This window comes from Austrofundulus limnaeus, unplaced genomic scaffold, assembly GCF_001266775.1.
Source record: "Austrofundulus limnaeus strain Quisiro unplaced genomic scaffold, Austrofundulus_limnaeus-1.0 Scaffold43, whole genome shotgun sequence".
Classification (NCBI taxonomy): Eukaryota; Metazoa; Chordata; class Actinopteri; order Cyprinodontiformes; family Rivulidae; genus Austrofundulus; species Austrofundulus limnaeus.
Genome location: NW_013952445.1, coordinates 1,405,070 through 1,419,800, shown reverse-complemented (window position 1 = coordinate 1,419,800; position 14,731 = coordinate 1,405,070). Strand labels below are relative to the sequence as shown.

Sequence of the window (14,731 nt, the reverse complement as noted above, 5' to 3'; positions counted from 1 at the left end):
CACACACACACACACACACACACACACACACACACACACACACACACACAAGAAAAAGCCCATCAAACAGCAGATTGGCATTTGGGAGCCACACTCAGAGGTGTGAAGGTAACAAGAAGGGGAGAATGAGAGAATTTACAGTGGTTTATTTTTCATTTAAGATAGTGGCTTTTACCATAACCAGTTTTTTTCTTTTAAGGGTAGTGCCTCTAATGGCTGCTGGACCCGGGGCACCAGTTCTCCAAGTCTGTTGTTTGTCAACGTCTCTTGAAYGGGTTGTTCCGAACTGTAATTTCCCTTCATGGGATCAAAAAAGTATCAAAGTACCAAAGTATAATGCCAATGTGGCTTTTTTTTTCAATGTGGCTTTTAACATCTGGAATATGAAAGGCTCCCCCAAAAAATATTGTTGTGAAGTTTAATCACATTTTAATCAGTTATGGGTTGTGCATTAAGCTTTATATTGCTTAGTAATGCAAAAAAGTCAAACGAGTCATATTCATAAAACTCAAATGAACATTATATCTTTCTGTTTTACTTTTCATCATGACTTCATCTTTAATTATTCTGTTTTTTGTACTTGAATTACCAAGTTCAGGGTCGTGGGGGACTGGTGCCCATTTCTAGTCAAAGAGTGATGCACAATTGTGTATTGTTTTATTTTATTTTGTTTTATTGGTGAGGTAATTTTATTTGTCCCAACAGCTAATAAAGTTTTTATTCATGCATATTCTTTTCAGGTGAAAACAGGCAACTGAAAATAGGAAAACGTGTACAGGCTGTCAAAAATGTAGCTTCATAAAGTTTTACACTTCGTAAAAATCACTCACATCATCATATCAACTACTATTCAAAAGTTTGAGACCCTTTTCCGATGCAATTTAAGCCAGAGATAAAACAGCTGCAAATGAGAAAAGAGAGAATTGTATAAGTACAACAGTTGTTTCAAAGACTTCATAAATCATAGAAAAAGTAACACGTAAACTGTCAATTTATTTTAAAGCATTTGCAGCACAACATTCTGTAACAAGTTTGCATTCAAGGGTGATTTTGCTGACCTTTATATAACAAGCTGAACCTAGAATTCTACCTAATAGGCTCTTTGTTATTTCAAAAGTTCAGGTCATCGTGATAAAAAAACAAACAAATACTATTTTCAACTTGAAATAGGAAAACAAGCATGAATTTACACGTGCACATTTCCCAGAACAATCAGGCTAAAGAACGGCAGAAGTGGAATGAAACAATTGTTTTACTATCTGTGATTTTCCTACTGTCCATGTCAAATCTTTTTTATGTGAAGTATGAATATTTTGAAACAAGAAGCAATCAGCGACATCATGAAATTCTAGCAGGACTATTCTATTTTCAGAAATTAACATTGGTTAACCGTGCCTACCTGCACACACACTCAAGACATGATTTAGTGCCACATGGCTGATACTTTCTTGGTACTACTTCAGCTGAGGTATGCTACGCTGCTATTATAGGTTGATTATAGGTTAATCATTGCTGACCACTGATTGGTCTGAGAGAATCATAACCTGTGGGTTTGAACAACATAGTCTGCAAAACATCAGAAACAAAATCTGTTTTCTTGTTTGATAAAGTCATTTGAAAGCTCAGCACAGTTTACAGCTGATAATTTTTTGTCCGTAACTAACGAATGCATGTTTGTGTTCATCATCTGTGAGTGTGAATTTAACAGACTGGATGCCCTTTATTCAATTATAACTACTTCCAAAACAAATACAAAGCTTCTTGTTGAAAAAAAATTGTTGCAGTAACAGCTTCAATGTGTCATGCTCTCCACATGCATTTCTTCATTTTAATGAATGATTCTGTTACGAACACACAGGTATGTTGTGTTTCTTGTCACACCATGACACTTCATACAAGCTGTGATGATAAATATTGAATCCCATCCATGAGGTTTGGTGTGTTTTGTGGAAAATGAGGGAAGAGCTGTGTCAAGTTGAACCCTCATATGATGAAAAAAAAAGTAAAAAATAAATATGCTGAACCAGTCACATTGTGATTACTTGAACAGTTTTTTTTTCTTTTTTTCTTTCTTGCACCARTCTTGTTTTCTTGTTAGGATTTTGTGTTCAGATGTCCTAAAAATTATTGCTTGTTTACTCATTGGGTCAATGATTTTTGTGTTTGCAGCATTACATTTCAATTTGTAGAAGACTCCAAAACATGAAAGCTTTAGCCTCTTTTTCAGTAACAGCAGCAAGACTTCCAGCTTGTTTGTTGTTTATATATATTTTTAGAGTAAATTGGATGTGAACAGCCACACGTTTCGTCTTAATTATTAATTTATCCAAGCATTTCCCACAAGGACGTATTTATGGAAGCGTTCACCAAGCATCTATAAACAAGGCTGACACAGGCTGATAGTGCTGTGCTATTTACAGTTCTTCTCTTCGACTCCACACTTTCCCTGCCACCTCTTTGTGCTTTACATATTTTCTTTGTGTTCAACGACTCTCCAGATGCTTTAGCTTTTTTTGTATCTTGTAGTGTGTTCTAGTACACAACTCTACTTAATCTGTAATGAGCTAATTGCTGTCAATAGTTCAATGTAGAGGGCCTCCAGTTTTTTATTCAGACTTTTCAACACCTACGAGAGACATAATAAATGCAATAAAGCAAGGGTCTTCAGCATTTTTAAGTCTGGGATCCCCAAAATGAAATACATAAATATATAATTGGAAGATTTTTTGTAACAATTTGACAATAGATCTCATACCAGACACCTAGGCAGCACCTAGGGGTACCAGAAGCTCAAAAGTAGTTTCAGTAGCAAGCTGTTTGAAAGAGAGGATCTGGCAGAATGTTTTATTTGTGCAACCCACATACTCAGCTCTACTGCTCATCCTGCAAATGCATGTTCCTTACAAATGTGGCACCATTTAAAAGTCAAATTCACATAYTATCCCAACGGTATAAGATTTATTGCCATAAAGCATTGTTCCAACAACAAAATAATCTACCAAACATAAATTTCCATACATTTTGTGCTAAGTTGATATATGTGAGTATGTGTAGGCATGTTTTTGCTACATCGTGGGAACCATTTTCCAGAAAAAAGCAACCTTGTGGGGACTGATGCACGGGTAGGGATGCTAATTTTGGGTGGGGGTTCCGTTTAGGACAAAGGTGTGAATCAAGTTTAGATTAGTTTTAGGGTCAGGTAGGTACCTGTGAGGTTAGTTTTAGGGTAAATGGTCAGGGTTAGGCTACAAAATGACCAGAAAAWGACCAGAAAATGAATGGAAGTCAATGACGTGGGGTAGAAAAACAAACCTGTGTTTGTGTGCATGCACACTGATATTAATGGTTGTCTGTTATCATTAGGAGCTGCAGTGTTGTACAGTTATTGCAAAAACTACAGCACTGATAGGTGCACACATTAATTTGCTGATAATGTCAGCAAATTAATGTGAACCTGACCTGCATGACCAGTCCATGGATAGAGAGAGGCGGGTTCGTTCTCTTTGTGTACAGAATGCATGGAGGGTCATGCTGTGAAGCAGAATTCAGCTAGTGTGCTCACTGAATGTGTGCATTTCTGACAGAAAAACATTATTTTATACTGTACGTCTATTTATCAAGTTGCAACATCTTTGAGAATAAATAAAAAAGTACCCAAACATTTGACAACCCGTCCTGTAGTACCTTCACAAACCCACTACAGATGAGACCCTTCCATTGAAGACCTCTGGTTTAGATAACAAATGGTGTAAATTCCATGAAAGGTCAGGTCACTCTGAGAATGTTTCGAAACTTTAATATGTTTTAGATGACAAGTGAGGGATTTCAACTCAAGAAAGGTCGTGTGATCCACAAGGTTAATTTCAAGGTCGTAGCAAAGATCAAACAATGGACCATAATGAGCTTATATCAAAAAGATAGGCAGATTTGGAATTCTTGTCAAACTGACTTTCCAATGACACCAATTGTGTTAAAATGAACCCTGTAGGTCTTGAGATAAAAGAGAGTAAAATTAGACACAGCCAATTTTGCCAAAAATCTGAAAACTTTGGGGTCGTATCTCTGGAACTGGTCCAACTGACCTAAAGTTGGACATACTGTGCCTAGGGATCACAATGGACAAATGTGCTATTTTTAATCAAAAATCTGAAATAGCTCGATTTGATTTGATTTATTGATTCAACAGGAAAAGATTACTAAAAATCAAGCCTGACTCAGCATAATTGCTGTTTTACAGCAGGTTCCTGTTCTGCAGCACATAAAACACTCAGAAATACAGCATCACAATCACATCATTATACACCATAGACACAAAGACAAACAAGCATACCAAATTTCAGGAAGGCAGCATTTGCAAAATAGGACGTCTAAATATGAGCACAACAAAAAGTGTCCAGCAGATGGCAGACAAGATCTTAAAGGGCTGCAGTTTTAAAATGGCCTTCATGTTTTGAGGACTGTCATTCCATGCTTTAGTATAAACATAGAAGAAAGATCTCTGGCTGTGACAGTTTTTAAAAGTTAGTAATGTCAGTTGTCCTTTTGTAATAGATCTAGCTGAATGACCACTTCCAGAATTTGATTTGGGCAACAATGCACAGAGAGTTCCATAATTGGCACCTTGGAAGCTTAAATAAAAATAGCTTAAAACTCTACATAAAAACAAGAATTTAAATTTTAAAAATTGTTAAACAGAATAAACTTTCCTTCAAAACCACATTAAATTGTTATAGATTTAATATTATGATATCGTAAACAGTGTTGTATAAAGTACCACAAAGTAATACTTGAGTAATAGTACAAGTATATTGTCAAAAAATTACTCTGGCAAAAGTTAAAGTCTTCTTTAGGAATCCTACGTGAGTAAAAGTCTTAAAGTATCTGATTTTTTTAACTTAAGTATTAAAAGTAAAACTATTGATTTAAAATGTGCAGTTAGATTTTCTGTAATGACATTTATTGGGAGATGACCTCCCCCAAGAAATGACTGTTGTATTAAAATAATTACTTTATGTTAAATTTAGGATGCACTGGTCTAGCTGTTTCAGTTTATATACATATATCAACGGGGCCCAAACCTTTTCTCCAAAATGAAAATCTATCTGAGGGCTGCAGCCAAATGCAATAATATAATTCATGAAATACAAATACTTCTTATGTACAGTCCTTTTATTTGAATGATTATGTCCTGCTGGAGTGTAACATGATTTGTTGTGTACAAAGTTAATACGGTATCCATTTATACTTCTCATTCAACCACAATTATATTCACTCTATCTAGGAGGCACAATTTATATGGATAGTATTTATTTTTTTACAATAACAAGCTGGAATGAAAACAAGCAAAAATGAAATAAAAGTAACAACTTTCTACGTCTTTCCTTTTTTTAAAAAATGTAAGGAGTAGAAGTAAAAAGTAGGCTGAAAAATAATTACTCAACTAAAGTTTAAATGTATGAGTAACAAGACTGGACAGCTTCTGATCCAGCTGTAGTGTGTTCCAGCTGGACGGACCAGAGCAGGTGAACCTTTTCTTACCCAGCTCTGTGGACTGCTGTCGGTGATGAAAGCCTGAGAACGAAGGTTATGATGGTGCTCTTTACAAGTCATGTAACTATACAAGTATGATGGAACCAGGTAGAGAATAGATTTGAAAATAAACGTGTATCACTGTAAACGTCTACAGGTGTGTAACGATGATCATTTAACCAGAGGATATAAAGTACAATGAGTGAGAGGTTTACTGCCTGTGATGAATCTCAATGCTCTGTGGTTCACAGTGTCAAACAGGCATAAAGAACTGACAGAGGCATTCACATTATCTATAGGAGGCAAGAAGAGTCAAGAAAGTGGCGGCCAAAGCCATTTGCTCGTGAGCATGAAATGAGAAACAAGACTTATGATGAAAGAAGAATTCCAATTTCCTCTGTAGATTGTAAATGTGGGACTTAAAGGTTAGGTCTATATCAGTTGTTATTCTGAAATATTTACATGATACAACAAAGACAATCAACATTCCCTGTGTAGTGGTAATAGTAGAGAGGGAAAACAACATTTTTTCTGTTGGAAAATTACAGAATATATGGTGTATATTATTTACATGTATATTGAAAACAGTCTGCAGTCTACTTGACCTGTTTCATATGGCAAATTTATTCCCTTAAGTTTAGACAATTCCCCAACAATTTATTGGCTGTTAAATACACACATTTTGTTTCTGCTGTAGCAGCTTCTGTATGTTTTCAGTTATTGAATCTTACAGTTTCATGCAGCTGCTGCTTGTCTGTGAGCCTGCACTTGTGTAGTTCATTTGCCATAATTTTATGATGTGTTCAGTTTTTTCCTTTGTTTCCTAATGATGTAAGGAGTGCCAAGGTTATATGTAAGTACGCACTGTGCAGACTCTCATAAACATGCAGATGTCGATTTAACCACATTGTACATTTTGGTAGAGGACAGAACAATTGAGGTCGAACTAATATGAAACCTTAATGTGATTATTAAGTCAGAAATGTTGTGTTTTTGCACTAAAGTTTCCCAAATAAAGCACTGGGATATTTAAGAACACTTCACATATCTGATTAGTATGCTGCTGTAGCAATCTCCACTCCTTTAGAAACACTTTTACATAACTTTGCAACCTAGCTCCAGAGATATGATCCAATTTAGCTCAAAGAGCAAAACATGGTTTGGCATTGCTGCACATGATGTTAGACCAGACAACTAAAAACTGGAAAGAGCTTTTTAATATTGAAAATTCAAATCAAACATAGTCATGAAAACAAAAGAGGAAACTGTTAAAACTCTTTTTAAAGCTACTATGTTTTATTTCAGAACCACGATTTTATTTTAAGGCAATTATTTTAATTTTCTACAGAATCAGTTGCGCTTTCTCTTGCATGTAATTTTGTGAAAAACAAAACATCTGAAAGAAAGAACTGGTTATAATTAAAGTGCACCACAAGTCGATCTGAGTTGAAGTCTGTGGCACTATTTGCTTACACAAACATCAACCACAGAACCTTTACAAAATGAAGATAAAATCTGCAATTACAAAATAACAAACTGCTGGACTTAACCGTCGATAGTGCAGATTTGAAAAAGGAGGATGTCATATTTTTGTAAATTAATTTTGCCCTAACACATAATCTTAAAGGTATGGTTGGACTTTAGAGCTATTTACATAATCTGCTTTGAATGAGGATTTATATTTTTTTAAAGTCCGATACGCCTTAAACCCCATTTTCTCTTTTTTTAATCTTGTTAAAAGCTCAAGGATAGATGTATTTAGCCATTGATTTTCAGACGAGTTTTACCTAGTTTGTTCTTGAAGGAGTTGTTCCCTTTTCTCTTTGAACTGAAGCAAAGGCATGCTGTCACTACAGAGAAGATTAACAAAGTCAGGCAAGTTAAAAATCTAATAGAGAGAAACATCCATTACTGATTGGGCCTTCGGCTGAGCCAAGAAAAGGCCATTAAGGAAAGCATGAACTCAGCTCCCCGATGAAAACATTTATGAGACGAACTCACTAATGGGTCAAGAGAGAGGACTGTTTTCATCGCTCAACTTAATTGGCATCTTTGAATCTGTTGCTTAAAGAACAGAAACAATCAGTCAATGCTATTGATTGCTCTCTGTGAAGTGAGCGCAGAAGGGAAATGCGGTGGATTTTAAAGCTCAGAAATGCAATTAACATCATGGTGATGAAGTCCCCAGATTAATTTGAGTCAAAGCAAAGGCTACATGAAGTTGCTTGTCTTTTATGTCTCACAAAAAAGTCTCACCTATTCATACATTTCACAAAATATGCATTGAGAAATCATTAAAGTCTTTAAAACTCTGTGACAAGACTCAGTTTTCTGAAAGTGGTGCCCTCGGATCTTTAATGAGTTCTGTGCAAAATGTGTCAGGAACCTGTTTCATCCTTGTTTTCCATCCCCAGGGTAGTCACTAGATGTGTGAGTCCACTGCAGTTATTATCTCCAAATACTGGACCCTTAAGTCCCAGTAATTGTTTATTATCAGCTCCTTTTTATAATGGTCGAGAGTCATTGGTGGTGAACATGCGGCAAATGGAGGAGACGATAAGCAGAGTGATTGCTGTTCATCACCGACTGCATCCAGTGCAAAGGTGCAGCGCGCTCAATAACACTAATTCTACATGAATTTTAAGGGGTATTGACTCGTGTGGACTCACAAGGGGCTGCGAATTTGCAGTCTAAGGAAAAGGGGCAGAGAGCTAAAGACAGAAGTTAGCCAGGGAGGGTGAGGACAGTCAAAGGACACAGCTAAGTAACTTTTTAAACACCCATTTTATCAAACACAGCATGCCCCSTCGAGTCTGACGCTTATCTGTCCTACAAATGTCATTTCTGGTGGTCTATCCACACACGTAGTACACTCTAAAAATGAAATGTTGGATTTACTTTACCATGTTATGTTACCTGGTTCCACTTAACTGAGTTGAGTAAACTCAAAGCAACATACTCATGTTCTTTGGCTAAAAAACAGGTATATTGCTTTGAATTTACTCAACTCAGTTAAGTGGAACCAGGTAACATAACATGGTTAAGTAAATCCAACATTTCATTTTTACAGTGTATTTAAAGCCATAGTCAAACAATAGATACATAAATTGGCCACTGACTTTCATGTCAGAGTTGTAGAATAGGAAAATGAGTTGAAATGATGAAATAATAGGTATTTTAGTCAAACCTTAAAAATTATTGTTTTTCAAGAATATTCCTTTTGACGCTATTCACTCTGATGATGCTCCTAACTATGCAGATTATGGTGTTCTCAAATCAACCCTTCATGAAATTTGTGTGATTCTACATCATTATTTCCTCTAAAGTGTTTCCTAAACATTTTCACGTCTTTTCTCTAGCTGCAGAGGCTGAAGCGCTCCCTGTCCCTCAAGTCGGTCATACGCAGCAAGAGTGTGGAGAACTTTTTCCAGCGCAGCAATGGTGAAACTCGACCAGCCTTTATCAGCGCACCCCCACCCCCACCTTCTCCTCCCCCCTTCTCTGAAAGCCCCCTGGGCTACGAGCGCTCTCCGTCCATTTCTCCATCCATGAGTTCCAACCCGTCGTTGTCGTCGCACTCCCCCACCGTCAGTCCTTCACTGTCCAGGACCTTAAAGACCCAACCAAAGTCTCAGACCCAGCCGGTCAGGACCCACTGTTTTCAGGAACATGTCTTCCGGAGGCCTGCGAGCTGCCAGCGATGCAAACTTATGATCCAAGGTAGGCCAAACGTTAACCACACCTTCCATCTTTTAGAGGAGATAAAAGTGTTTCAGGTGTTAAAAAGAAATGAAAAATGAACTGGTTGCATAAAAAGCAGTCAGCATAACTTTCTACAATCTTTATCACTACTTTGTATTGATTCTTACCAGTACTTTTTGGCTTAACAATCTTGTTTTTTTTTTGTTTTTGTTTGTGTTTTTGGATTTATTTATTTATTTATTTATTTATTTATTTATTTATTTATTTATTTATTTGTGTGTCAATGCAGGGAACTCCAAACAGGGTCTGCGTTGTAAATCCTGTAAACTGGCAACCCACCTTTGGTGCTCCTCAGAGCTCTCTCAGCAGACCTGCAATGGCAAGGTAGGAGTTTCAGTGACACCACCTGCATATTCAGTTTTAAAGATATGCTCAAGGTATTTTTGCATTGAAAAGAAACAATGTCACGTTACTAAAGATTAGTATAAAGCATAGAACTGGTCAGGTTGGTTTTGTACTCATTAATAATATTAACTTCAGTGTGCCCCAGATGCTGCTTCTCAGCTTATCAAAAAAAGGAAAGGGCACATAATTAATTACATTTCTATACTCGGTGTAATTGTTTCTGAATTGTACTGGGAACACGGATGTTCCTCTGAGGAATGAAACCATTTCAGAATGCACTGTGTCAGCAGAATGAAACGGTATCTGCAGGCTGCGAGTGTCTTTGAGTCATTTGGCGGAGCATTTAGTCCTGGTAGTGTGCCTAGCCTGAAAACCTCTGGCATGCTGAAAGATGATGAAACCCTTTTTAAATGAGCAGGCAGAAAAAAATGTACAGGTTAAAATTGGAACATGGACATGCCACAAAAACAGGAAGTGTAAAACAATCTCCCTGCCATAAATCCCATAACAGAGGGGGAAAAAGCTGACGTTAATGAATTTATTTATTTTGCCATTATTTCCTTCGTCTCTTCTCACGCGATGCTCCCGTCTCGTCCGCTTTCTTGTCTGGGTGCTCCGTTTCCTTCCTTCCCCTTTAAACTCAGTAGGAAAATCAATATCTCTCTGTACCAGCTGGTCTGCCTAATTCAGTGTGAAATTCACTGTGTTTGAGGCGGACAAAATCCCTCGAGGATGTGACTCGGCAGGCTCTCGCCAAGTTGTCGGCAGTGTCCTTTTCCGTCACTGCGTGCTCATCAAGGCATGGATTAGGCATTTTTCTGAAACTGGAAGGAATTTGAACAGTGTTAGATCTGCACTGACACAACCTCAAATAACACTTCTGAGCAAAAACAGATTAATTTCAAATATTATTATTTTATTTTATTATCATATCATTAAATTTAATGAAGTGTAAAAACAAGTTTATTGTTAAAATGTCGAGAATGGTTTGGTTTTACAATAGAAATGTCAACCGTGCTCTTGGGAGGACTTGCRGCGAGACAGAGACTTTTTGTTACACGAAGCTGAGAAAAGAGTCCTGAAGGAACAGACTAACTTAGTGTAATTAATCGTAAAATTATGAGCACTAACACTGTTCAGTATATGTAGTCAGTAATACAAAACAGTGGAGGACTCTACTCGGCATTTTTCTTTTACAAGCGTTTCAAAATCTGTTTTAAGCATTAAGAAGAAGAAACCCTTGTCTTTATCATTATAGATTTTTATTAACAGTTTAATATAATCCATCAAAACAAACACAAATATGGGGAAGCAAATGTTGCTAAACTATTAATGGCTTCACTTGGCTTGTTTCCCCACCCATTTGCAAAGTGCACTAATATATTTATAACCAATTACTTCAGAAAATGTCCAGAATAAAGCAGGTTTAAAGGACTTTGGACTCCTGACAATTATTTGGTAATCAATGCTGATTAAACCTAAAGACACATTATATAGGAGCTGGGTGTGCTGAGCTCTGCACAAAGTAATTGCCAGTACAGGAAAGCTTCACACACACACGCATTCACACACCCACAAGTTTGCACAGCTATCTAATTGGGGACATTCCATTGACTTTCATTACATTTCTACAGCCTAACCCTGACCACAAACCCTACGGCTAACCTCACAGGTACCTTCCTGACCCTAAAACTAACCTAAACTCAAGTCACACCTTGGTCCTAAACCGACACGTGGGGACCGGGCATTGGTCCTCACGTGGATGTCTTTTTCTGGAAAATGGTCCCCATGATGTAGCAAAAACATGCCCACACACGCATTCATTTTATGCCCCTGTTTGTGTGAGTTTCTGCTGTATTAGAGATCAGAAATCCAGTGAGGCCGTACAGTTTTTGATATTCTGTCATTCATGATGTTTGGATTCTCAGTGGGAAAGAAGAGCGTAGATCAGTGATGTCGGAGGAATGATCTATTTCTCCCCAGGACGGAGTCTGTTCAATTTGTTTTTGAATGGGTTTGTAAATGGTGCTTCCTGCGCAGCCCTTTGTGACAAAAACATTAAAACAAGGACGATGAATGCATTATTCAGAAAAAGCATCAAGGACGCCAGGGGCCTCATTTACAACCTCTGCATGGGCAGAAAATGGGACCCAAAAGATGCAATTTAGGCCATTCTGAATAAAACAGCATGTCCTTGACAATTCAGAACTTTTAGTTTAGTTTGGTTTTTTTTTTTCTTTTCCTGGTAATATTTTTATTTTGAAGCTGACTCAGTTTGAAAGCGAGCAACTCAAAACAGCAAACTATGAATTTTATGTCCTCAAGGAAAAGACATGGTTTCTCCTTTAAGTGTGTTTCAACATTAATAAGCTTGTTTTAGTCTTGAAATAAAGAAACATTTCTTTATTTCCTGCACACACTTGCTCATTTTYCATACTAGGATGAAAAAGATCAACATCTTTATAAAAAGAGACACTTTTTTCCAGCATGTCACCTAACTTTATTTATATCATAACTTTTATGTATTAATAGACAGGAGAAGATAATGACAAATAAAGCTGAGTATCTAATATTAGAAACTTTTGTTTTTTGCAGAAAAAAGCACATTCAGGACAGCCTCAAAAACAGGTCTTTTATCTAACTGAAGCTAAACATATTGCTCCTGCTAAAAAAAAAAAAAAGATATCAAAGACATACTGATCCGTTCTGCACTGGCTGATCATCAGTGAGGATCTATGTGGATCAAGGAGACGTAAAAACAATTCAGTCCTACTTTTTATTTAGAAACAATCTCCCTGATAAATTCTTATTAAAACCAGTGTATAACTGCGGAACAAATGCATTAATTCAGTGATAAATTAAATTTGGTTACGTAACCTTCGTACAGTATATCAAGATAGAAAAGCACTTAAAAGGGATTCATTTTGGCTCTTAAGTGCCCACACTGTTTGCTTGTATTCATCAGGTGATTAGAGGTGGACTGTTGTCAGGTTAATGTTTAGTTTCAAAAGGTTAGGATGGTGGGGGGTGATGCGTCACAAAAGCTTTTTCATTCATCTTGAGTGCTTTTCCAGTTCCTACTGTCCTTAAACCAAAAAGCTCAGATGGAAAATTGGCACAGCAGTTATCTGCTTTTATTGTCAGGAAAGAATAAAATAGTTGGAGCAGGWGTGTGTCTCCAACAAATGTGGTGCCATTTAGTTTTTTATACTGTATAGATATATACATTATATCATATATATGCAAGTCACTGTTGAAGTTACTACAAACTTGTGACTTTTTGCTCTTAATAACTAACTTTTTCCAATAAATTTCAATTGAAAAGAAACCTTCTTCTTTTCTAAGCTTTTATTGTGAAAGACGTGTCTGTGCAACCAAATGAAGTGATACTAATGGTGGTTCTGAACAAATTAATTAGCTTCATTGAAGCATAATAATTAGACAATCTGACAAATGCTTAATCCTGTACAACAAAGTGTTCGAAACGGCACGATAATTCAATTTAAATTTAAATACTTCCTCTCTAGGAGCTTCGCTTCACATAAAGAGCCTTTAGCTCTTTTGGATCTTGACGCGTTTTTAATTGCTCAGGTTTCATGTAGACCTGCTGTTCCTAAACACAGCCACAGAGGTATTGTGTTACTCGTACAGTGTCTATTTTTATCTCTCTACCTCCTCAAGTAACATTCGCATTTTCTTCCTGCGTCTCATCCGATCCATCAGGCAGGAGCTTTTAAGAAAAACTTCAGCTCTCCTCTGCTGACCATTGATCCACTGGGTGCAGTGAGAGAAGCTCCTGCTGCTCAGGGTGAGTTTGATCCAACACAGCAGCGAGCAGTCAGTGTCAGAACTGATCCCTGCACCTGAAGCTCTCAGTTCATGATGCCACAGCTCTGCTTCAACTTTAAAGTGACACATTTTCAATCATATTGTTTGCCCTCAGAGACAGAAAATGTCATCGTTGACCCCGTGTACCAGGCGCTGCGCTACGGGACGTCACTGGCTCAGATGAGCCGCTCCAGCTTCGGAAGCATCTCTGAATCCCCCTGTCATGAGGTATCAAAAACAAAGCCCACCCCCAGTCATGCACTGCAGTTCAAACTGACATGATCATAAAATCTCATTGAATTTAACATCTTTATTCAAGGCAGAAAAACTGCAAGACAAACTAGAAAACCAGCCTATCGCAGAAGAGGAACAGATTCCAGGAAGTAAGCCTGATTATTTACCTTTATGAGTATAAATCTTGTTTTTCTTTGGCAGATTTCTAGAATAATTATTAAGTAATAATAAGTATTAATAATTGCTATATCAGAAGTTAAGTTCATTTGACATTATATTCTGTTTTTGTAACTTTTATACTTTTAAAAATTAGCATTTTTATTTACAATAATGAGGAACACMTTCAGTTCTTGAAAATCTTTGTTCTTTTTGAAATCTTCTTAAGCAAAATGGTTTCAATTTTTTCATTTAAATTGTGCTTTGATCATTTTTAAACTGTTCTGCAAATTTTAGATTTTAGCTGTTGTTTTGGGGATGGGATAATAGCTTTAGTTACTGTTTTGCTAATGCAAGCTTTTAGCTACTGTTTTACTTGTCATAGTGATTAGGTACTGTTTTGTTCTTTTTACCTTTTAGCTATTGAGCAAACTTGAACTTGAACTATAGTTTGTTGCTGGTCTTAGCTTTTAGCTTGTTTTGCTCATTTTAGCTTTTGGCTATTGTTCTGCAAATGATAGTTTTAGCTACTGTTTCACTAGAACAAGCTTGTAGCTACTGTTTTACTTGTCATAGTGACAAAATACTGTTATGCTCTTTTTACCTTTTAGCTATTGTGCAAACTTGCTGTTAGCTTTTAGGTGTTGTTTTGCTGTTTTTAGTTTTTATCTCCAATTTTGCTTCAGTATTTGACTGCAGTTGTGCTCATTTTAAATTAGTTTTAACTACTTGCAAGTTTACATTTATTTATGCATTCTTGGCTAAGGCAAAGCTAAAGACCTGCACTAACGTAATATTCTGCACAATTTAAAGATGTGTGCGTGTTTATGTGCGTTTGTGTGTATGTGTGTGTGTGTGTGTGTGTGTGTGTGTGTGT

The 14,731-nt window shown here is 36.7% G+C and overlaps 1 protein-coding gene across 1 annotated transcript in view; it reads left to right on the top strand.

The window, feature by feature from the left end:
• Positions 1-14,731, top strand: part of LOC106516987 (SH3 and cysteine-rich domain-containing protein 2) — a 25,284-nt gene that overhangs the window by 5,776 nt on the left and 4,777 nt on the right. The window contains exons 2-6 of the mRNA XM_014007632.1: positions 8,889-9,249; positions 9,521-9,615; positions 13,360-13,444; positions 13,580-13,692; positions 13,784-13,847. Of these exons, the coding sequence (XP_013863086.1) occupies positions 8,889-9,249; positions 9,521-9,615; positions 13,360-13,444; positions 13,580-13,692; positions 13,784-13,847 (718 nt within the window). The remainder of the gene's footprint in view (positions 1-8,888; positions 9,250-9,520; positions 9,616-13,359; positions 13,445-13,579; positions 13,693-13,783; positions 13,848-14,731) is intronic.